The sequence below is a fragment of the Euprymna scolopes genome, chromosome 21, assembly GCF_053919585.1.
Source record: "Euprymna scolopes isolate OS-2025 chromosome 21, ASM5391958v1, whole genome shotgun sequence".
Classification (NCBI taxonomy): Eukaryota; Metazoa; Mollusca; class Cephalopoda; order Sepiida; family Sepiolidae; genus Euprymna; species Euprymna scolopes.
The window spans coordinates 87,716,611-87,742,780 of record NC_136502.1 but is presented as its reverse complement, the minus strand read 5'-3'; the positions used below and the strand labels follow the sequence as shown (position 1 = coordinate 87,742,780).

Genomic DNA, 26,170 nt, shown 5'->3' with positions numbered 1-26,170 from the left:
ACACACACACATACATATATATATATATATATATATATATATATATATATATATATATATAAAATAATCGCATACGATATATATTATACATATATGTTAAATAATTCTATGCAATATATACATATGCATAAAATAAGTTTTAGAAATAAATGTGTGCGTGTGTGTGTGTATGTGTGTGTGTGTGTGTTACAAATTATGAAACTACGTTCCGCATTTTAATATCTACCTTACAGTCACACAATATACTTACATATACATACCATTTAACATACAAACATGTGTGTGTGTGTGTGTGCGCGCGCGTGTGTGTGAAACGCATTGGGGTAAAAGATCAGCAGCAGCGGACGTGCCTTTTACATACGTATACATACACAAACGTCACATACATACAACAGAAGAAACGTATACAAAAAGAAACGCATTCACTCTCGCCGGTGTACGGCACGCACACACGCATATGAGGCAAGCGAGTAGATAAGGATGAAGGGAGGGGGGAAGAGTCGCACCCACACACGGCTGTATACACAGGCCTCAGTGTACACGCATACAATGACACGGCGCACACAGAGGCGAGGCGTGCCTCCTCGGTGAGTACTGCGCACACCACATACACACACGCTCTCCTCCCCTTCCTCTTACTTTGTTCATTGCGCTACACTATAAGGGAGAAGGTTGTTGTTTTGGTGGCTTTTAAATACAGGGAGGGGGAATCAGTCCAGATACAGAGGGTGATGAGCGAGTATACTCCTGCTTTGTTGCCTCTAATTTCTTTCGAAGCCAAAGATTTTTTTTTCTACAAATTCTTATTTATACCGAAAATCTACAAAATGTCGTTGTTCTTCTTCCTCTTATGCTAATAATTCTCTAATTTGTATCTACTTTGTGGATTTAAACGGACCCTTTAATTTATTACGTATAATATTAAAATAATTAATTTTTCTCACCTAAGTATTGTTTTTCAGTGTTATTTATTGTTCAATAAATTTGTATTTAATTATTAATGATTTAAGGTAATACGGCCTTTCGTAGGTTGAAAAGTCGATAATTTTTTATTTCTTTATTTAATAAAAAGAGGGACAGCAAAGACAAAAATCGAAAGCCGTAAAATTGAATTCCCAAACTTAATTCAACTAAAAGCAGTTTTTTTTATTGTTTTTTTTTTTTTTTTTTTTTTTTTTCTATTTGTCATGTCGCAATTAGTAACATATCCCTTTTTGGGTTTGTATTACTGTACACATAGATTCTAAAAAGTTGTCAAAAAAACAAATATATAACAAATAAATGTTATCAAAGGCAAGATAAGTTACTTTTCTACCAAACTGGATATATTTTTCGTGTTTTTATTCAATATAACATGTTTATTCAGCTCGAAAAACATAGTGTTTACCGATGTATTGGAAAATTCAAGATGGCGCCTGCGCCTGACTCTCTCTTAACACGGGAAGTTTGGGAAAAGGTATTATAAATGAAAAAACTATACAAAATACTGTTAAAAACTCGCTCAATATATGTTACCGTGACATAGGTTGACATATATTCGGCGGCTTTTTAACAGTATTTTGTCTAGTTTTTTATTTATAACACCTTTTCCCAAACTTACCGTGTTAAAGAGAGAGTCATGCGCCATCTTGATTTTTCCAATACACCGGTAGGTAAACACTGTATGTTTTTCAAGCTGAATAAACATGTTACATTAAATAAAAACACAAAAAATATATCCAGTTAGGTAGAAAAGTAACTTATCTTGCCGTTGATAGCATTTGTTACATATTTGTTTTTTTGACAACTTTTTCGAATCTGTGTACAGTAATACAAACCCAGATTCGAAAAAGTTTAGTTCTAATAATAGCGAAGAAGCGCAAAAATAAAATATGAAATTTAATTGTGTTTGTAAATATTTGTTGGTTCTTTTTATTTATTGAAGAGCTATTTTCTTTTGTTTATTTTATTCTACCGCTGTATTTTTACGTTTATTTTTAAAAATCCAAATTTTATTTTCCCCCAAATCAAAACAAATATTCTACTTCATTTTATTTAGTTTTAAAATTATCATTATTCACCGTTTCTTTTCTCAGTTTTTTTTTCTTTCTTCCTTTTGACACGTCGTCTTCCTTTTTCGTTTTTTAAAGAAATTATAATCAAATTATTTAAACAAAAATCCAACAGTTTTCAATTACCTATTAATCAACGCAATTATTATTTTATTTAAAAAAAAAAAACAATTTTATTTGTTTTCCCGTCAGATATCTAAATTATAAACTCCACTTTTTTTTTTTCAGAAGATAATCTACTTATGCAGTTTACGGATCGTGCTATTTTGAGATTGGGTTTTCAAGTTAAATTGAAGTTTGGCGGTATCTTTTGTTTATTAAATTGTTAGGTAAAAGTACAGAATAGTTAACAAAGCTTCCGTGTTAAGAAGGGATTTCTAACGTTATTATTCCAGCACGGTTCGTCAACTGTATAATTACTGAAGATAAAAAATGCTAATTATTGTGATGTTTGTGATTCATGAACTTACATTAATCAGATTTAATTTCTTTTCGTTAGTTAAGAAATAATTGTGGTGTTTGTATAGATCAGCCCCAATGGTTACTCGTACTGACTCGGTAAAATTAAAACCGTGTTCCTGAAACGGAAAAGGAAAAGAAAAAAGAAATCCTCGTTATTTACATTGCATTAATTTTTTTTTTTTTTCTGGTAGTTTTACATTGTTTAATTGATATTTTTTTTCTTTTTTTTTTTTAATAAATTGTGGCTTTTTAATTTTTTTTTTTTTTTTTGGGGGGGGGGTATGTATGTATGTGTGTGTGTGTGTGTATGTATGTATGTATATATATATATATATATATATATATATATATATATAACAATTACCAATCGAAATAAAAAAAATAATAATAATTTTGCAACAATATCGGGAATTGTTCTTTCTTTATTTCTGTTTCAAGAACAGGAGTCTAATTTTGTGTACTCTCCTCTTCCGATAATAGTCGTAACTAGTCACCAGAATTTAAAATAAATCATTTAAATTTTCCCTTTAAAAATGGCAAACCAGAAGGCCCGACTCAAAGTCCGCAGTAAACGATGATCGGTCAGATTCAATTCCTGTAATACAACTCCCGACGAGAATTTCGGTTTCCCAAATTTAATTTATTAAATTGTTAGGTGAAAGTACAAAATAGTAAACAAAGCCCCTCCTTCTCCTGTGTTAAGAATGGTTTTCTAAATAATTACGTTCCTATTTTAGTACGGTAAGTAAACTGCAGAAGATTATTTAAAAAACCTTTCTTAACAGATGGGGGATTTGTTGGCGGACCTACGAGCGGTCCCTCCCCACCCACTCCCTGCCGTAAAACTAATTTAAACTGATTTCCGTATTCAGCATAGTCGAAAATCTGTAAATTAAAAGAAAATTGTGGAGGTGGACCTCTAATCTCAAAAAAATACCAAAATTAATTCCTTTTTACGTTTTCTTATTTTTATTTTATTTATTTATTTTTTTTTTCTGCGGATTATCGTCGATAATAGACTTAACTTTCATATTAGCAGAAAAAAAAAAGTTTAATGATTTTTTAACGTGGGGGGATCATTTTTTAAATATAACATTCTAATAAATTGATAGCCCAATTTTCGGTCAATCAGGAAAACTCTCCTTAAGGTATCACATGTCTGGTGAAAAATACCCTGTAACAAATTCTCCAGCAAGATTTTTTTTTTTTTTTTTTTTTTTAATGTAGAGTATATAGGAACTCCAGGTAGAGATTCCTTAATTTTTAAGAGTGGAGTGTGAGTAGTCGGTGTTCACCGATTTATAATCGGGATCTATCAGTTTTTAGGACAGAGGTTGCAGGTGCAGAAATCTCTTGAAGTCGAAAGTAGTAGGGTATCCGCAGGACCGTTAAAGGTAAATTTAACGAGATGGCCGATGAATACAAAGATGGGCGGAGTTGTACAACCCCCCCCCCCTGCGTAATTTGTATACTGATAGGCTTTTTTTTAAAGTTTTTTCACTGGATTATTATTGATTGGACACTAACCAGATTATGGAAAAAAAAAAAAAAAAAATCATTATTTCGACATTTGAAAGGTGTGCTCACTTTTTAGTTACAACGTCCTGGTAAATCAGTCACCCATTTTTTTTTTTTTTTTTTTTTAAATACGAAAGTGTCTTCGAGAGATCTGAAGTGGTCCCATGTTGACGAAGCAATGTATTTCAAAAAAAAAAACTATCAATATAGAAATTATGCATGGGTGATGGTTGTACAATTCCGCCGAAAGATGTCACCAGATCAGATCACATCCTCACATACATAAAATAAAAATATAGAAATAACTCTGGAAAATAACGACACTTGACAAAGAACTCGAAATCACTGTATTAATATGAAATAACATTTATTTACATGTTAGGAATATTATCTCAAATCGTTCCAATGTAAGTGTTTTCTTGTTCGTTATGCAGGACTAGCTAAATGAGGGTTTCGTGAGAATAGCATGGAGTTTAAAATTACTGATTTTTATTAACAGAATGTCACACGTGGCTTGAAATTAATGTGATTATTTTCTGAGAGAAAGTTATTAAAGCATATAAGTGAAATTTGTGTGTGTGTGTGTGTGTTTTTTTTATTCAATTTTCACCCCAAACAAGGCACAGTGCCACTTTGAAGCAGGGAGCTACTATCAGGGACTTAATTAGCAGGGTCATTATGAAGGGAGATGAGTAGAAAGAAGTTTGTTAACATTACACTTGAACTTCTGCACATCAGTGCAGTTGGGAAAGCAGAATCCCGGAAGGGAGTTCCAAAGACCCGCAGTTCTGGGGAAGAAACTATTGGAGTAAAAGGCTTTCTTGCACCTAGGAATCTCTACTGTAAAGGGATGAGACTTAATAGCTTGTCGGGTTTGTCGGGGGTAGTTATGTCGAGGAGGTACAAGTGTTTGCAGTTCGTCAGAACATTCGCCATTAAAGTATTTGTAGAACAGGCAGAGGGATGCAACATCTCGTCGATCGGACAGAGGCTGAAGCCTAGATGACAGTTCAGGACCTATCAGGTTGGCGACTCTTTAGGGAGTGGAGTTAATGCATTTCAGGCACTCCCTAATAAAATAAATATTTCAACACAAACTACTGAATAAACGAACAAACGACTTCGTAAAACTTGCAAGGAAAAGGTTTATTGAAGTAAGGCAAGATGCCATTTAGATATAGCTGGGATAGAACTCGTCTGCCATTGTCCGGTAGTTATTCTCAAGTGAGGACCGTCGATACCGATGTAGGCCGAGAGAGAGAGAGAGTGAGGAAAGAGGTCTGCTCTCCTGGACGTCTCGCTGGAAAAGGAAGAGTTTTCTTGTCCGGGAAGGGGGTAAGGAAGATCCCTGCGCTATGCATCTGATTGGTCAGTATGTGCCATATCGCACAGTCAGGGGAGGCACTGGCGCACAAGAAAAGAGTTCTATTTGTTTCTGCTACAACTCTCTTTTGAACCCTGTCCAGGAGTGAGAGACAAGCAGCAGATGGACCAGCCCAGATGTGACAACAGTACTCCATACATGGGCGAATGGTGGCCTTATAGAGGTATAGGATACTGTCAGGCGTAAGTAGTTTTCTAGCACGGTAGAGGGAGCCAACCTTCCTTGTAGCAGCCTTGGCAATGCTCTCAATGTATCTATTCCAGTTCATATTCCCTGTAAACGTTAGGCCGAGGAGTTTAAAAGAAGTACTTTCAGGCAATGTGTTCTTAGCCATTGCTATTGGTGGTAGAGAAGGTTTCTTGTAGTTATTGAAGAAAACAAGCTTAGTCTTAGCAGCATTGAATGTGACCATCCATTTTTGTCGCCATTCCAATACAGATTGGAGGTCATCCTCTAGTGTTTCTGCCATTTCCTTGGATATGTGTTCATTTGTTTTCCCCTCATATCTGTTATAGAGAGTGGTGTCATTGGCAAATATACCCATCTCCGAAACAATTTTATCAGGGAGGTCATTTATGAATATCAGGAATAATAGAGGTCCAAGGATAGACCCCTGAGGTACTCCTGCATTTATGTCAAATTGTTTAGATGTATGACCGTCGAGGACAACTTTGATTTTTCTCTTACTTAAGAAGGATTTAATTACATTATGAATTCTTCCAGTGATTCCATATGATCTAATTTTCCTTAGAAGACCATCGTGCCATACCCTGTCAAAAGCCTTAGATATATCAAGGGCTACCGCTCTACCCTCCCCTGTTTTGTCCAATTAACGGTATATACGTTCAGAAACTACAGTTAAGATATCTGCTGTTGAACGGGCTTGCCTGAATCCATATTATTTGTCAGTCAGGAGTTTAGCAGCTGTTAGGTGCTGGAGTAGGGCTTGATTAACTAAGGACTCAAATATTTTGGCGAAAAGCAGAAGGAGGCTAATGGGGCGATAATTTAGTGGGTCAGTTCTTTCACCAGAATTCTTGAAGACTGGTACCACAGAGCCGGTTTTCCAGCAGTCGGGAAAGCAAGATTCGTTAAGGCATTTATTGTAAAGTTTGGAGAGAACTGGAGCAACCTTGGCAGAGCATTTTTTTAATAGCACAGCCGGGATGAGATCTGGTCCACATGCTTTTGAGGTGTCTAGGTTTTTTATAATAGCATGTACCTGAGAAGGGGTGATTTTCAAATCGTCTAGTGTGGCGTCTGTTCGCAGAGGAAAATCAGGGAGGGAGTGGTGTACAATGTGGAGTTTGAGGCAAACTGACTGGCAAGCAGATTAGCCTTGTCAGTTGCCGTGCAAGCAACCTCATGATTGTTTGATAGTGGGGGAATAGTTGACTGTCCATTATTTACTACGCTGTTGTAGATTTCCTAATTTCTGTGCTTCGATGCGTTTTCTGGTGGTTTCAGCTGTCTCTATCACTCTCTTACAATTATTTCTAGCTTCTATAAACTTCTGTTTATTTGTCGGTTGAATCTGCGGAACGCATGCTGCCTTTGACAAATGGCAGCTGCACAAGCAGAAGTAAACCATTGGGGAGAGTGGGGCTTGCTATAGAATTTCTGTGTGGGAACATGTGCTTCAATTGCAGTTTTGAACCATTCAGTGGTCTCATTTGCACACTGTTCCACTGGAAGAGTAAAGATATTTTGCCATGGGGCATCTCTGATGAGTTCCCTAATGGCTTCCCAATCAGCCTTTTTGTAATACCTCGTTGTTTTGAGTAGTGGGTCTTCAGTTTTAGGGCGAGAATTTAGGCTAATTTCTACCATTATCACAGCATGATCAGCATTCCTGAGTGGGCTGTGGGCATTTGTTGTACAGTCATCAGGAACCGTTGTCAGAAAGAGATCTAAAAAGAGGCATGTTGATCTTGCTGGTCTGTGAAACGTGTCGGAAATGTAACCGTCTGAGATAGGGAATGGGATATAGAGAAGCTAGGTGTTGTGCTACCAGCTACGTCTGTGTGATTAGAGAATCCTAGCCAGTTACTGTGGTGGACATTGAAGTCACCAAATACATGTATTTGTGCGCTAGTATTGAGGGAGAGTGCTATATCTATGCTGTCTGAGACTGTTTATTAGGGTACAGTCTTGGTTTGAGGGAGAGCGGTAGAGAAAATACAAGTAGCTAATATTGTGTTGCATATTTAGTCTGAAGCACATAAAGGCCTGGTCGTCTGATTCTAGTTTTATTTCTCTAGTCAGGGGAGGGTGTTACGAATATAGACTCCAAGCCCATGCATATGTCTGTCCGAGTCCTTACGGTAGAGTGGGAGATAACCAGGCATGTTAAAGTGGTTAGAGGGAATGGAGGAGTGAAGGTTAGTTTCACTTAATGCTAAGATATCCGGGGTGTTTACAAGGAGAAATGACTCCACATCATCTAAGTTAGTTCTAAGCCCGCGGATATTAGTAAATGCAAGCCTCAAGGGAGGAGGCAGGTTGGTTTTCTTTGAGTTTGGTCTTGGTTTAAACATTACTTTTGCTTGAGCTGTCATTTCATTTTATTTAAAAGTTTCAGTTAGGGTGGATGAGTGAGGGGGTGCTGGATAAGTAGTTGTGCAGAATACCAGACATGCAATACAAGTAGACCATCAGCTGTCCTCACCCACAGGATTGTGGCCTCAGGAAAACCCACCAGGGATAAGTGCAGGGTCCCTTTCCATGCGCGACATGGCACTACAAACATCCCGATATTATACAACTGTTGCTGGAGCAGCCGCTCCAAGCGCTACCAAAGAGTTAGGGCCCCTGTACTATCAGTCGAAACAGCAGCCAGGAACTGTCAATCTGGTACCCTCAATCCATTAGGCAAAGCCAGCCCAGTCCAACTGCACCAACATATATGGCACTGAAGCACCCCACTGTGTCCAGTTTAGGGGGATGGGATGTGGCGGGAGCGGGGAAAAGCGGCGTTCATTGCCCTAGTCAGAAAACAAGGTCAACCACTGGGTGATTCAGACGAGTCCCTGTGATAGTACCTCTACGCCTGGCCAATAGGCAAAGAAGGAGTATGAAAGCCGGGCAATAGACAGATCTATCTCCTCCTTAAGCAGTTTAGGTTTGCCAACCGGTGATTTGTTTGAGTCATCAGCTCTAGGAAGGTTGTCGTCCAGGACTGAAGAGGCCTCCCTCCCCTAGGTTTAGCTTCAGAGTTTTCCTTCTAGACAGATGACCTGGGAAAGTCTACGGGTCCATCAGCTCCAAGGGAGTTCGCCCCGCGCCTGGGTCCTAATCCAGGTATTTCTGCGACCCCGCATGGGTAGTTAATATTAATTGGTTATTTAGGTTAATATCTCCTGAAAAAATCGGGTATTTAGGTTAACTTCTACAGAAAATTTTCACTCCTCAAACGTGGTTGCTTTCCATTTTCATTTTTACTGGGAGAGGGTATAAGTAAAAATTCATGCAGTGGAAGCAGCTAAATTTGCAACAGCATTGGATTCGGAGAGTCGAGTTAATGTATGGTTAGATATAGTTTTGTAAGCTTAGGAATGTATGGTTAGATATAGTTTTGTAAGTTTAGGAATGTATGGTTAGATATAGTTTTGTAAGTTTAGGAATGTATGGTTAGATATAGTTTTGTAAGTTTAGGAATGTATGGTTAGATATGGTTTAGTAAGTTTAGGAATGTATGGTTAGATATGGTTTAGTAAGTTTAGGAATGTATGGTTAGATATGGTTTAGTAAGTTTAGGAATGTATGGTTAGATATGGTTTAGTAAGTTTAGGAATGTATGGTTAGATATGGTTTAGTAAGTTTAGGAATGTATGGTTAGATATGGTTTAGTAAGTTTAGGAATGTATGGTTAGATATGGTTTAGTAAGTTTAGGAATGTATGGTTAGATATGGTTTAGTAAGTTTAGGAATGTATGGTTAGATATAGTTTAGTAAGTTTAGGATTAGGATAAAGTGTTACAGTATGATTTACTTGCTATTAGAAATCATGATTTGGTGCCCAAACTGAATATTTAGTATGACTGAAAGATAAGATATATGCTCAGTATAGATACAAGAGAACATTTGATATGGAGTACAGTTATACCTGATAGATATAGGTTATTTTGTATTATGTAAGCATAGTTAAATATAAATGGATGGATAAGTAGCATGTTTCATTGTATACGAATGCATGGAATTTTAGACAATTTGAGTAAGTTGCCTTCAGACTTCAACAAAGGAGGATAACTTCGCCTTTCTCTTAATATCCGGAAGTTTGTATTTCAATGAGTACCGGTTTAGTTTGTGTAATAATTATTGCAATACTATCTCTTAACAAAGAGATATTAACGGTTGCTGTTCATTATAGATTATTTTAAGTCTATGTATAGGACTATGGCTTGTAGGTATTTACTTAGAAGCTTAGTTATGGGTTAGGAGTTATAATCAGGAGCATGCCTAAGAAATCTTTAGGTGTTAATGGGTATCGATTTACGAGTCTGTTAGGGTCAAGGGCGGAGAGCAAGGACCCCTCTAAGTTACGTGAAACGGATTAGGTTTAGTGGCAACTTAGGAAATAGAGCAGTTTGATTTGTTAGTGATCAGGAGAAAGAGAATTTAAGTAAAAAAGAAAAAGGTTTGTCATGCAAAACAGACAAGGCAGTCATCTTGGAGGTAAAGTATCTATAGGATGTGTACTTAGCATACAAGCAGCGGTATTTTGCAGTGTGTCTTCATCACATAAGAAATAGTAGTTCAAAATAATATTGTTTAAAAGAACTAATTCTTGTTTGATGTGATGCTTTTCCATGATGAGAATTAAGGTCCATGTGCGTGGCGTGCAAATTCAAGACGGGATTTTAACCTCCCAGTGGTGGAGTTATCCTGACATCCAGTCTTGGGAAAGACGAGAGAAAAACTGGAATAAACTAATTTAATTTTCAGCGGCAAATCCTTATATAACGATGTTCTCGAACATTCCAGGCTGTACCACTATGCACGGAAATATAACATAGTTCCTTTGTTGCATGTGTGCAGGTGGTCAAATCGCAACGCTGTGTGTTTACACATTCTGATACTCATGGGCATTGAAAATGATGATCATTACGAAAATGTTCCTGCCAAAAATTTGTTCTGGCTGTATGGAATGGATGGAATACTGTTGCCATATCTGGGCAGGAGCTGCCAAAAACAGCCTATCATGCCTTGACAGAGTACAAAATAGACTTTGTGGTTTAGTGGGGGATGCCCTTTTCTCTACCCTGCAACCCCTCTCCCACAGAAGAGACGTTGCGAGCCTATCCTTGTTTTATCGTTATTTTCATGGCAGGTGCTCGTCTGAACTCCAATCCCTGGTCCCCCCTCGCCAATCTTTCACGAAAAACACCCGTCTAGCTGAATCCACTGTGAAAAATTTCCCCCACTCTATATCTGTGCCTAAATCAAAACGCGGATTTCATGAGCAAAGCTTCTTTCTTAGAACTGCACGCCTGTGGAACTCTGTTCCGTCTGCCTGCTTCCCTCCGGACTACAACTTGGATATCTTCAAGTCTAATGTTAACAAATTCCTAATGAACCGCCCCCCCCTAATTAAACACTTCATAAAATCTCCTCACTAACGTGATGTACTTGCAATAACCCTTATCCCTGAGTGGCTTCCGGGCCTTGATAAGTTGTGTTCACTGTGTAAAAAAAAAAAAAAAAAAAAAAAAAAAAAATGTAGTGGTCACTACAAGTCCATTTTTTTTTTTTTTTTTTTTTTTTTTTTTTGCTTAATGCTATTAAGCAGTAGTTCGGAATAACATTGTTTAAAAAGGTAATACACAAATGATGGATTTTACATGTTATTAGTTATATTGTTATATAGTTAGAGATAAAATGTGTCATATGTTATATATTGTGTGAGATATTAAAACAGTTGTATTGTGGGTGAGAGATATTGTTCTTATAACACCTGTTATAAACATATAAATTTATGTTTGTTTAGCTAGGGGACATAATATCAACGTGTAAACTGACTCCTGTTGTATCAGAGAGTTATCACACGGGTATATATTACAGTTCATATATAAGAAGAATAATATATGCTTCATCCCTTCTTTCTTCATGAAGAGTTCTTCTATCTTCACTTGCTGAGCTCCGTGATGAAACATGAACCGACCAACCATAACCAATTGAGACCTCTGTTCTTTCTTCTTTTGTGAAACTACAGAGCAACACTTTATATTTTTAAAATATAAATTTATTTCAGTTGTCTCCAATGGTCTTCACAAGAGTCTACATTTCTTGCCTACATGTTTGTTCTACACAGCCTTGCTTCCTCGGGCCCTGTCGGTGGGGCATTAGAATACGCCGACTGCCCCCCTGCAGAGGTTCAAAGTCCCTCAATGGGGGTCCTGGATATGACCTTAAACTATATCCAGTGGTGAGGCCCCAGCTTGTGGGCTTCGGGGAGTGTGAAGCCACCCTTTAATTACCGTTGCTCCCAGGTCCACTCTGACCCAGAGTGGTAGTACCTGTTAGGGTCCCAACTATGGGTTAAATAGAAACCGACGTGAAAACAAAAAATATACTCTATTAAAAAAATTTTTCTTCAAAATCTTTGGATTCGGCATTAAATAACCCGAAAAGGGTTGATATGCCGTAAAACAAAAGCAACCAACCAACCTTGCTTCCTGGCTTGAAGTACTTGTGTTCACTCTCGTGATCAAACTTCAACTCCCCAACTCTTCGACAGGCTAAACTTTCCAATCTCTCGACCTCAGTTCCAGTGACATAATCAATTAAAAGACATGTCTCCTTAATGTGACCTCTTATGCCACGTACACCTGTTCAAGGTTATTTTACTTATATTTAAACTATCTAATTTATGTAAACATCTTCAGCTAAAATCCATTGCTACACTTTATTCTATAAACAATAAATAACTCCCAATATACTCTATTTTAAGAATATCATTGAATAGATAGATAGACAGATAGATCGATAATAACTAAATAACTTTTAACAATGTTAATTACCTAACAATATTGTTTTTGGTAGGAGGGGAGCAGGATTAGCATTAGAATTTAGGATGCAGATCTTTCTTGCCCTTGGTCAGTGAAGGAGAAATGCTTCTAGACAAAAGCAATTTTTAAAAAATTTTGGAACACTTAATGTTCCTGAAGGATTTTGTTACCTTTGACACTGAGTTTTTAGGAAACAGCAGTCGACTAAAGTCGCCAAGGAAGTTTATAGTCATTTGTAGGAATTGGGTGGCAGTTTCATATTTGCCAACATGTAACATTACACACAACAAGTAGACCCAACACGTCGCAAGGAACATTAGTTTAGTCAAAATGTGGCTGAATCTCAAACAAATTGCTAACAAAGGTTTTTAACTTGCATATTGAGCATGAATAACTTCTCTTTCAGATAAAAAAATGTTTACCACAAATAACCTTGTCGGAAGAGGTCAACGGTCGCAATCTTTTAAATCCAACTTAACAAGATTAAAATTTTAAGACATAAAATTCCTGATATTTCCTGACAAGTATGTCCATTATTATTGACAATTACAGACAAAAATAAACATTCTTCCTGACAAAAACCCTTATTATAAATTAGAAATAAAAAAAATATTTTTTGTATGAAAACCCACACAGGGCCCACTCTGAACCATCTTGACATTTTCTTGGTGTATTACATTGTAATGATAGTTATATGATTAATGATAAACTAACATCAGAAAATGACTAACCCCTGCCATTGTTTTCATACATTTTTTATTTCTTATATGAATATAAAAGGTACAAAAACGGACTAAGTAGCCTTTTTCAAGGCAACAATTTTCACATTATTTTTTGATATTTCATAAAAAATAGGTACAAAATAAGTATAATTTACAATAAAGGAATGGTCAGTTGGTTGAATGCTGGGCAAGGCTCTTGCATAATCATCACAGAACAAGTTTGTGAACGGACCAAAGAACATTTCTTATCATGAACTAGTCAAAGGTAACTTCATCATCAACATCTGGCTGTGGTGAGTTGGTGCAGTTGAGGCCTTTGCAATTACCATACAAGTTTGAATAGTGAATGCCATGTTTCCTGCAACTGCATCTTCCTATAATACACCCTGAAGTGCAGTTACACCTAATTATAGCCAACAAATTTACAGGACTAGGTGGCAAGTCAGTCTTGATTGATTGTAATTTACCATCTGAAAGTTTCCATCCCCACTCTTCAGGTTTTAGCTGGTTTCTACCTTTCCATTCTTGAATTTGAAAGTAAACTCGAAGGCTGTGGAATTTTATAGCTGCTCTTGTTGGTGGCAATGATTTGGATTTTCGCAGCCTTTTCCTTAAAGCACCTCAGAGATGATTGATGTTTTTCCCATCATTACCATTGTAAAGGCACAATAAAGCCTTCTCCCCAGCTTCAATAACCTCTTCTGCATTGCTACCCTTGCCAAACAACCCAGTAGTGCATGGATGAAAAGAATGTTGGAACAGACCACATATCCCTAAGATTTCCTCATCTCTTTGATGTTCCAGACTTATACACTTTTTGCACTAGCCTTTGGTTGTGGCATGAAGATGTTGTAACCATCATCTCTATTGGCATAATAACATAGAAGGACCAATAAGTCAGCGTCATCTGCTATCAAAATGATTTCTCCCATCTGTGCCAGTTCTAGAGCAGTCTTCACAATCAATATGTCAGCGTCTCCAGATGCCTGGACTACTTTACAACCTGCTTCCTCAAAACTCTTTCCCAGCAAGTTGATGAACAATTGTTTGTTTTGTTGATTAGCAAGGAAAACATCCTTTTTAATTTGGACACCATTAAAAGGGGTCAGTGACACATTAACACCAACAGAGCCCCGTACTTGACGTCTGTGAATCACGTCTTCAATGGATGAAGCACTTTCATACCCATCAAAGATAATGCATGCTTTTCCATATCTAGTTGTGACATATCTGCAGTATTGGGCACAGAATTCATCAAATGTGTGACCTTTTTGCCATGGGAGGCATTGAAATAACACTCCACCATCTAAGAGATACCATAGATCTGAAGACTGTGGACCTGATTGTACAAGAGAAGTTAGTTCCCATATTTCATCTGCCAAAGGTGTTTGTTTTTGCCTCTTGCAGTAGTCCAAAATAATCAAAAAGTGCAGATGGCTAACCACAAAGCTCATATTGGAAATGTTCTTGCTGCTGCTGAGTTGGGGGTTCATTGGTAGATAGCACACACAGGAGTTGTGGATCAGTCTTAACTGCTTTACTTTTGCTGAGTGAAACTTTTGATCCAAGTGTAATTGCCTGATCCTTTTTTTTTCTGAAGTGTACTCGTGGACATTTTTTCCAACCATTGAAGCTATGATTGTCTTTCCTACTGCAAGGAGCTTCCACATATCCCTCACATCTCGCTTTTTTTCTTTCTGAAGTAGCCTCCTGGTGCTGGTCACAAGTGCTATAATGAATGCCTGCTAGTTCTTGCATTGTAAACTTGATTTCAGCGCACGCTGGCAGTGATACCGTCCAAACCAATCATTGAATTTCGACCATTCCTCTGCCATGAGTAAGAACTTTAGAGGTCTTCATGCTCCTCATTAGCACCTGCTCAATAACCAGATCCGTCAACAAGCCAGCCTAGTAGCAATCACTCCGTCTAATCACATGGAATCCTTCAGAAAATTTCTGGTACACCTCAGGATGACTTTTTGACAGCCCCTCGATTTGCTGCGAGTACAAGTAGGATAACTTGTCATATAGGATGTGTCCTACTGCAGCATTTTTCTTACAGCATCAGTGCAATTCCCAGTTCCTGGTGACCTTTTTTTTTTTTTTTTTTTTTTTTACACAGTGATCACCACTTATCAAGGCCCGGAAGCCACTCAGGGATAAGGGTTATTGCAAGTACATTACGTTAGTGAGGAGATTTCATGAAGTGTTTACTTAAGGGGGCGGTTCATTAGGAATTTGTTAACATTAGACTTGAAGACATCCAAGTTGTAGTCCGGAGGGAAGCAGGCAGACGGAACAGAGTTCCACAGGCGTGCAGTTCGTGCCTTGATAAACAATTGCAGGATCTTTACTATATGAAGGTATTGAATCCACAATTTTGTTGTTTGCTGGTCAACCATTGCATCCTTCACTTGGTTGATTCTCTGGGCAATCCTGGTCACAGACTCTGATGACAGAACATTATCCAATGTCTCAGTCTCAAGGAGATTTTTCAATAGCCTCTGAGTTTCCTTCAGATCTTCATTTTGAGAAAATGACTTCTGCATCAGTGTTGAGTTGATCATCCTCGGTGACATGTGAAACTGGCAAATCATAGACTTTCGCTAAAAAAAATAGCATTCAGGGCAGCATCAAAAAATGAGCACAAATGACTCTTTCAATTGCTTTGCCACTTAGCATGTGCTTTACTGTGTTTTTAGCATACACACGTTCAAAAAGTTCTTGCAATCCATAACCTGTCATCAAATGACCAATTAACCCTAGCATGCTCATCTGTGTATGGACCCAATCCGCAAGACAAATGATTTCTGGAGACTGGAACTAGGCTGTGACTCGACTATCATCATTGCTTTGGACTAAAGTGGATAAACGAATATTAGAATTGGTGTAATGTTGTTTTTCCTGGATAACTCATTAATATAACCTAACATTGAGTACATGCAGGTTGGATTATCAGGGTTTATGCCAATCATTGGGAAAAAAACTGTGGCTGATTTCCCAGGATATGGTCCTTTATGCATTGACTGTAATAGGCCTGACCATGCAGGTCTGGACAGATGTAAAATTAGTGAGACCTCTCAAAGGTTGTCAACATTAGCAGTGGATTGGCCTGGATTTCTTTAAATGTCACTGGTGGTTTTTTGGTGTGCTGTGAATCTAGGTACTTGATGTTGACTCTTCCAATCCTTATTATATCTTCTGAAGGGACCTGAATCCTTGGAACTGGTTTTGCTTTAACTTTCCCGAGCGTAAAAGATACTATGATGCCAATACCATGGAATGTATTAAATCCATCGATACTCCTTACATTATGGTCCACATTCTCAGCTATGAATTGCACAAATTCAGTTTCAACAGGGAAGAGAGTTTCAGCGCCGTGAAGAAGAGCTGCACTTCTTTCGAATTTTGGGACTTCTGATTAAGATGAAGAGAATCCATGCTTATTCAGAGTGTCAATTGAGAACCTCAATCCAAATTAGTCATGTATTTCCACTTCTAAACCAAACAACAAAGGTGCAAGAACACTAACAGCCTGCATTATCACTTGACCTATTAATGCAAGTTTCAAATCATTGTCTTTGCCTGCAAATATCTTCCTGATAAAAATTAACAATGTTTTAGGAACATATTCAAGAATCACATCCTGTTCAAGATCATTCTTAGACGGGTAATATTCTAAACTTGTTTGGATACTATTAATGTTACTCTTGATAAGCTTAATTGCTGTCTCTATGATTCTAATAGCCTCTGATTTTAAATTGTTTGTTGAGTGGCTGTGTACAAAGAATTCATGGAGAATACATTTTGATGTACTTAAGAAACTTGGGTTTTCCATTCATTCCGATCACAATGATTTTATTTTATCCATTTATTTATTTATTCATTCATTTATTCATTTATTTATTTATTCATTCATTTATTCATTTATTTATTTATTAATTTATTCATTCATTTATTTATTTATTCATTCCTTCATTCATTTATTTATTCATTCATTCATTTATTCATTCATTTATTTATTTATTCATTTATTTATTTATTCATTTATTTATTTATTTATTTATTTATTCATTTATTTATTTATTTATTTATTCATTCATTTATTTATTTCTTCATTTATTTATTTATTCATTTATTCATTCATTCATTTATTTATTTATTTATTCATTTATTTATTTATTCATTTATTTATTTATTTATTTATTTATTCATTTATTTATTTATTTATTCATTCATTCATTTATTTATTTATTCATTTATTTATTTATTCATTTATTTATTTATTCATTTATTTATTTATTCATTTATTTATTTATTCATTCATTTATTTATTCATTTATTTATTTATTCATTCATTCATTTATTCATTCATTTATTTATTCATTCATTTATTTATTTATTCATTTATTTATTTATTCATTTATTTATTTATTCATTTATTTATTTATTCATTTATTTATTTATTCATTTATTTATTTATTCATTTATTTATTTATTCATTCATTCATTTATTCATTCATTTATTTATTTATTCATTTATTTATTTATTCATTTATTTATTTATTCATTTATTTATTTATTCATTTATTTATTTATTCATTTATTTATTTATTCATTCATTTATTCATTCATTCATTTATTTATTTATTCATTTATTTATTTATTCATTTATTCATTCATTTATTTATTTATTTATTCATTCATTCATTTATTCATTCATTTATTTATTTATTCATTTATTTATTTATTCATTTATTTATTTATTCATTTATTTATTTATTCATTTATTTATTTATTCATTTATTTATTTATTTATTCATTTATTCATTCATTCATTTATTTATTTATTCATTTATTTATTTATTCATTCATTTATTCATTCATTTATTTATTTATTCATTTATTTATTTATTTATTCATTTATTTATTTATTCATTTATTCATTCATTCATTTATTCATTCATTCATTTATTTATTCATTCATTTATTTATTTATTTATTTATTTATTTATTCATTCATTTATTTATTCATTCATTTATTTATTTATTCATTCATTTATTTATTTATTTATTTATTTATTTATTGCAGACTATTATCCTCACCTTCAAGTTGTTGTTTCACAACATTTCAGTCAACTATTCCTTTAGCCTTCGTCGGGTGGTTAACTGCAACGGGATAGGAACGCTGAATCTCCTAACTGCATCCTCAGTAAATACTGCCTTCCATAGTAGTTGTCGTTTCACCACGTTTTGGTCAACTAAGCCTCTGGTCGGCTTTAAGTAGGATTGAAACCACTATCTTCAGACAATGCTCATCTGGAACTGTAGAGATTCGATGTCTCTATCCACTTCGAAACGAAATGAGACAACAACTATGCCTCCCTTGTTTATTGTGTTTATAGATTAGGTTTTTAGTTCTCTCTCACTGTAAGAACTTAGACACCAGGGTTGGAAAGTGGGATTGAGAAGTCAGCGCCCCCAAGGAGGGGCACTCTGACCTGCAAAATGTGTTTGGGCAGCCCCGTCGACGTTCCCCAGTAAGTGCACCTCAGGCGATTAGCAATAAAGTAACCCCTTCTCAAAGAAAGAAAGCAAGGCCTGGGAGGGTGGACCTCCTAGAACTGCACAGAACTGAACTTCAACTGCAAAATCAACAGGAACCGGATCATTACAAAAATGGTTTAATCTCTGTGGATTTTAGGGCTAAAGGTAAAAATCCTTTCTTTTGCCTATTGTATTAAGAGAGTATTTCTCCTTGTCTATTGTGTTAATAAATTATCTCATTCCTCATCTAAAACACCATGCACTTAATTTTAGAGTGACACAGGTGAAAAGCATTCTCTATTCCTCGTTTTGGAGTTGTCTTCATATGAGCGAGACATAATGAAAGAGTTGACCTGTCCAGAAGCCAAAAGGAACCATCTTTTACAGCATCAAATAGGTTATTGTCATTCAAGTCATAAACACACTTGTTCATTTTCTGTGGTAAAATGCCTGATCACCGGTTGGAAACAAATGATATTAGTTAAAAGTGGCACCAAGCTCTAATTTTGTTCATTATGTAGGGTCCAGTTACTAGCAAAAGGGGGGGGACAATGGTTGCTCCATCTAATTATCATGTTGATTGGTCTTGTGAAGTAATGAGATTTCTCATTACCTCATATGCAAACCTATTGACAATCTATTGACTCTTTTTTATAATATTGAGCACTACTTTTAAATTATCCTTGTTTTTTCCTTCTCTTTTTTTAAATAAATTGTTTTAAAATAAACATATTTTTTTTTTTTTTGCTTTTATCATTGTTTTCCTAACAAGAAATTATTTTCTATTCCAGATTTTGTACCAAGTGCCTTACTCTTCAATCAAAACATTTGCAACTCCAGTCTTAACAGCAGTTCAGAATTGAAATAAGAAATTGAAAACGAGGAGTTACAAAAACAAGGAGTTACAAAAACAAGAAGAAAAAAGTCTTAATTTATTTGTGCACTAACGTCGCAATCTATTTATAGCAGTAAAGTCTGATCATTGACCATAATATTTTATCATTATTTATATAAACATAATTTAAGATAAAATTCTTCTTTTTGAATGATCACAAGAAAATTAAAAACTAAATTATAAGAATATTTTCATTATCAGAGATAAGCAACAACCAAAACTGAAAATGAAAAAGATTTCTTTCATTTAAGAAAAAATTAGTTAAAAGTTTTTTCTTTTAATAAAACATTTTTCTTAAATTTTCCGAAGGGTATTTTTTTTACAGGGTTTAAATAATTATAAAAAAGAATTAATATTTAAAAAAAAAAAAAAAAGTATTTCTATTTATTTTATTAAATCATTTGTCACTGAAAAACGTATTTTTGTTTTAAAAAAATAAATAAAGTAAAGGTGTCTGGTCCCCCCCCCCTCCCATTCACCAAACATTCATGAGAAACACTCGTTTGGCTATAAACACTATCAATAGTTTCCCCTACTCTTTTATCTGTGCCTAAACCTAAACGTAGATTCCATGAACAAAGCTTCTTTCTTAGAACTGCACAGCTGTGGAACTCTCTTTCATTTACCTGCTTTCCAGCTGACTACAATATAGCCGTCTTCAAGTCCAATGTAAACAAGTTCTGAATGAGCCGTTCTCCTTAAGTAATTCAATTTACCAAGTTTACACTTCTAATGATTACTATGATATTGTCCTTTTGACCAATGTACACTCTTTAACCCTTATCCTCGAGTGGCTTCTGGGCCTTGATAAGTGGTGATTCCTTTGTAAAAAAAGATATATATATCTATATATTAACTCTTCGTTTATCTTTAGACCACCTTTTAATTCTGGGTTGACATTAAAAACTAAAAACGTCTCCCTCACTAAACCAAGGTCCATCTCAGAAACGTTACATGAAGCGAAAACGGGAAACTCGCTCAAGCACTGCTGCTGCAGCAGCAGCATCCACTGCTGCAGCTTTCACATCCCTCGAGTGTGCCAACAATTTTGCAGCCTCTAATTCTGCAGTTGATACAGACGCAGCTGCTGCAGCTGCAACGGTCGCTGCTGCAGTGGCTTCATCCACAGTCTCTAGCAATTCATTTTACTCTTCTCAGCCATGCAAATCCTCGCAAATAAACATGTCCGGTTCCGGATACATGCTGAGCCCTTCAATTTCGCATGCACAGCCGCTGAATGCAAAAGACACGGATGTCGTCTCTGTGAAACAAGAGGAACTCCACATGTTTCTGTATTCCATCACTGATTTCCGCAACGCCATCATGGTACGAGGAGGTCGTTGTATCAAATCGAACTTTGTCCGTGTTGTGAAAGGAGAGAATTACTTAAAGGACATGTTTTATACAACAGAATCTACTCCTTTGCGACGGATTGTCTTGACCCGGGAGACCCTTTATTGCCGAGGACGTGGTAATTGCTTAAGAGCGTGTGGTGGACGAGGAGCATGCAAGGAAGGTAAGTGATTAGCTCTACTGATTAAATTTAAAGGAAAAAGTTAGGGGTATATTTCTGCATCTACATTACTCACTCATTTATTCCCTGTTTAGGTTTATTGACTATGTTCCCTTTGACATGAGGTTCAGCTATCCTTACGCTAAGTTTCCAGTAATCACAATTGCAAAGACTGACCAGGTTGCCATTGTTTATGGTTTTGCTTCATGGTTTCTTTCCATGTCCACTTGGAGTGCCCAGCTTTCTTTTTGTCTTGGGTCTCTGCAAGCACTAATACAAGGTGAAACAATAAAATTGTCACCCTAGAAAAGACAACATGATTCCATTTCCATTTAATGAAAACCAGTTTTCTTTTTTTGTTGCAGACCATCTACTAGTTGGCCAGTTGTGTACAAATCCCAAGAGTGATAGGAGCCTTCCATCATGTCTGAAAGTGGCACAATGTTCAACAAGCGAGATCGGAGATGGGCCGCTGTACAACTCCTGCTCTGTACTGATCCAAGTTATGTTAACAGGAGCATTGCCAGCACCCTCAAAATGCATCGCTAGATTGCCACGAATAACAGGGACATGCCCAGGGTGATGAAAAGTTTCTGGCCACGGTTATGGTCTTTGGAGTGGTTCCATCATACCACCTCACATCTTCGAATTGAAAGTCAACACCAAAGTGTTGAAGAGTGAGGTAATCCTCTGGTGCAATCAGGTGGCCGCTAGCAGACCCTGGGTGTGGCAGAAGGATTCGGCGCCGGCCCACAAGTCCAAAGAGACCCAGGCTTGGCTTCAGAAGGGGTGTTATGACTTTATACCCTTCTCTCACTGCCCCCACCTCCTCCCCCAATCTGAACATGCTGGACTACTTCGTTTGGTCATGTGTCAAGAATATCGTTAACATGGCCTCCCACAACACCAAAGCTAGCCTGACCACTGCCATCTGCCGAGTATTCGCTGAGCTCGTGCCAGCGCTTGTAGAAAAGGCATGCTCCCAGTTCTGGACTCGTATCGAGGTGGTGATTGAGGTTGAAGGCGGCTACATTGAATAGATGTCAACTCTACTAGATAATCAAGTTACCTGAATTGATTTTTTTTTTTAATAGAATTTAAAAATAAAGCTGTAGCATTGTTTTCTTTATCGTTCTACCATGTATTCTCCTTTCTTTTTTCAAGATGTTTCTTTCTTTTTCAAGATGGTTTGTTCTTATTAGGAATATAAAGGTTTTCAGATGTTCAATTTTGCATGTAAAATGCTTGACCAAATGTTCTGGATATGGTCTGGCTTTACATTGTATATCCATCTAATCATTGTCTCATTTCTCTGGAGTCTGGCAAGTGAGGCCCAGAATGATGGTCCAACACTCACTGCCATACAACATCACACTTATTCAGCTATCATAGACCTTACCTGTGGTAATAAAACAGAATTTCATCTAGAAATGCTTAGACATCTATAATATAAATCTCACCCGTCTGTTTAAATGTATGTATGTATGTTTTTATGTCTACCTAAAACTTTAAACAAAGGCGACAGATTTTCACGAGATTCGTATCGTTTTGAAGCTCGACCCTTCAGACAACAAATATTGAAAAATTGGCTAAAACATTAATTCCTTCACCCTCAACTGGGCACTTTTCTACAAGGAGGGGTCGCTTTTTTCAGCTGATATTTTCGAAAGTCATCCCATCTTTTCTATTGACTAACCTTAATTTTAACCTTTGCTACTTCTGGTTTAGTAATGGATGCAACAGCAAAGACGTCACGTTTTCTTTTTCATGTTCTTTTCCTCCTTCGTGGTACGGGTTCAAGTCTGCCTGCCTACTATCACTTCTTTTTTTTGCTCAACACACACCTCCAAACACCCAGACAACACTGGGCACCCAGGCTAGTGTCTAATATAAGACGTTCATTTAATCATCACATTTCATTCACACACTTGCTATCTAGGTTTATTCGACAAGAGGTTTGATGCTTCTGGTTGTCCCTGTGTTAAGTCTTCACTGTTTATGGTCTTGCTTCATGGTTTCTTTCCATGTCCTTTTAGGGCACAGCTTTCATTTTGCTGTCCAGTCTTAGGGGGCTGCAAGTGTTGATATATCTTTTCCTTTCACTTTGTGTTTCATCTTACTTTAGTCAAAGTTCTCAGAAATTAAAGGAAACCTGCTTCTTGGTTCTAACATTTGATCTCTATATGAGACACATAGATATTCAAATATTCCATTAAAGTTCTCTTTTACCTCGCAAACACTGAATTATTAAAGAAGTTAGGAACATTGTTTTTCCTCTCTACAATTGACCGTTTCAATATGTTATTGTATATCTTTCTTGTTGTCTTTTGATCTTACTGGATTCCAGGATAAGAATTCATCTAGTCTGGTGGAGTATCTAGCTTTATGTTGTTACTTGATGTAACATCACTTGGAGAAAGTACACCATTCCCCGTAAAAGCCAGTGTTGGTTAGCCATACCAAGATCTTGTTTGGACCACGAATACTAGTGATACTATGAAGGTGACCCATGAGTCATTAAGTGCTGATGGGGCAGGAACAACAGATAGGAAGTGTCATAGAAATGTACAATGAAATAGGAAGTAGCAAACAATGAATCTGTAGGTATTTTTAGATTTGACAATGACAATAGAAGCCTACAGAACAGATTACAAGGAAAGGGCAGCTTCCAGGTGGCAGGGGTGGGGCAACTTCAGATACCGACGGAGAGAAGACAGTTAGTTGACAACTAGATGCCGTTTGCGGTGGATGGGAGTTGATAGCGATAACAGTTGGACAGTTTTTAGAGTTGACTGCGAAACAGAAAGAATTGCGACTGACAGACGAACGTAACATCGATAAAACGGAGAGAAGACACACGCGCTCACAAGTCCAACCGTCAAATATACGTGAAACATTGGCATTGTTTTTCCTTTCTTGTTCCACGACTTATTTTACTTCCACTTTGTGACCCACGTGCATTCTGTCGGCAGCCGCCAGCGTGAATCAAAAGATGATGACATGGCCAACGAGAACGATGAAGAGATGGAGGTAGTAAACCACGGCACACAACTATGGGGTCGGTGGCCTGTCAAAGGGAAGGCCACGTACTGTAACATATTATGTGATTTTTAATATTTAGTCAGGGTTTACTTTTAAGGAAAATTATCCTCATGCTAAGTTGTCCTGATAAACTCTAATACAATCTAAATAAAACCCCAATATACAATATATTAATTTATTTTTATTTCGGACTATTATTCTCATCTTTATTAGTTGTTGTTTTTCATCTTTTATTGGTTTGTTTGTTCACAACGTTTCGGCCAACTATTCCTCTGGCCTTCGTCAGGTGGTAACCGCGACGGATAGGAACTTCGAATCTCCTAACTGCATTCCCAGCCATCACTGGCATCCGTAGTTGTTGTCGTTTCACCACATTTTGGCCAAGTAAACCTCTGGCACGCTTTAGGTGAGATTGAAACCGCTATCTTCAGACAATGTTCATCTTGAACTGTAGAGATTCAACGTCTCTATCAACTGCGCCACGGGCCCCGAAGGGCGATCAAGGTTGGATTCTTTACTTGGCCAAAATGTGGTGAGACGACAACAACTACAGATGGCAGTGATGGCTGGGAATGCAGTTAGGAGATTCGAAGTTCCTATCCGTCGCAGTTACCACCTGACGAAGGCCAGAACCTTGATCGCCCTTCGGGGCCTGTGGCGCAGTTGATAGACGTTGAATCTCTACAGTTCCAGATGAACATTGTCTGAAGATGGCGGTTTCAATCTCACCTAAAGCGTGCCAGAGGTTTACTTGGCCAAAATGTGGTGAGACGACAACAACTACGGATGCCAGTGATGGCTGGGAATGCAGTTAGGAGATTCGAAGTTCCTATCCGTCGCAGTTACCACCTGACGAAGGCCAGAGGAATAGTTGGCCGAAGCGTTGTGAACAAACAAACCAATAAAAGATGAAAAACAACAACTAATAAAGATGAGAATAATAGTCCGAAATAAAAATAAATTAATAGATATAATGCTCATCTCAAAAATGAATTCCAATTAAGGAATAATATATATACCAATGTACAATCTTGGACACTCGAGGATAGATATGCTATATGTATGTGTGTGTGTGTGTGTGTGTGCTTGCTATGTGCATACTATATGTATATGTGTACTTGCTGTATGTATGTGTGTGCATGCTATATGTTATCTGTATATGTTATGTGTATGTGTTATATATGTATATGTTTGTCAAACGTGTTATGTGTGAGTTATGTGTGTTATATACATATCTGTGCATTATATATGTATATGTGTACTATGTTATACATATGTGTGTGTTATATATAAACAATTCAATGGTATTGTTGTTCATATATTAGGTAAGATTTTTAGATTTTGTTTTTATTTCTATTTTTTTTAATGTCAGGTTGTCCCAAAATTACTGACCGAGCATCGAGTGGCCATTATTGTTATTTTCAAGTGAAATTATTTATGTTGTCCACATCTGTTGGAACTTGGCAAGTGCGGATTATTGGTAGCCATGATGGACCTACAAGCAATTGGTCACCGGAAACGGAACTTCCAGTGCTTGATAAAGTCTCTCAGGTAAGCTAAGTCAGTTTTCTTTTGTTACGACTTGCCACAAAAAAATAAACATACCTGACAATTTATAATTACAAATAGTGAATAAGTATATAGGAGGAGGTGGGTTCTCTGATTATCATCTTTAAAGTGGATTTTTTTGTGTTTTTGACTTGCCGTTTTTATTTTAATCAGCTTCTTCTTTTTTTTTTGTGGGGGAAGTACTGTGTTTGTGTTTAGCAGCATAAACAAACAAATATAAAAAAGCTGCATAGTGCATAACACGGATGATTAAACAAAATGACTCAGTAAATAGCTGTTGCTTGAATTTGCATTTGAAGCGATAGCTAGAAATTTATTCAAGAATTTTTGTTTCAGTAGTTCAGTTTTTTCTTTGATAGAAATACTCGTGTTTATGTTTAACATAGTTTCCACTTGAAGCCTGCGAAACGGTGACTAAGGCTAAATGTAAGCAAAATAAAACATAATCTCTAAATAACCA

General features: G+C 36.4%; 1 protein-coding gene across 5 annotated transcripts in view; it reads left to right on the top strand.

Moving 5' to 3' along the window:
* The first annotated feature begins 357 nt into the window (after window positions 1–357).
* The window catches only part of LOC145242558 (uncharacterized), a 66,107-nt gene continuing 40,294 nt past the window's right edge, over window positions 358–26,170 (top strand). For 2 of the 5 annotated variants that reach the window (XM_080105646.1, XM_080105644.1), the window contains exons 1-3: window positions 358–587; window positions 19,483–21,102; window positions 25,514–25,692. In XM_080105646.1, the coding sequence (XP_079961772.1) occupies window positions 20,541–21,102; window positions 25,514–25,692 (741 nt within the window). In that variant the 5' untranslated portion in view covers window positions 358–587; window positions 19,483–20,540. Of the gene's footprint in view, window positions 588–18,236; window positions 18,857–19,482; window positions 21,103–25,513; window positions 25,693–26,170 lie in introns of all 5 variants that reach the window. The other 3 variants (XM_080105648.1, XM_080105647.1, XM_080105645.1) reach the window with 2 other exon arrangements.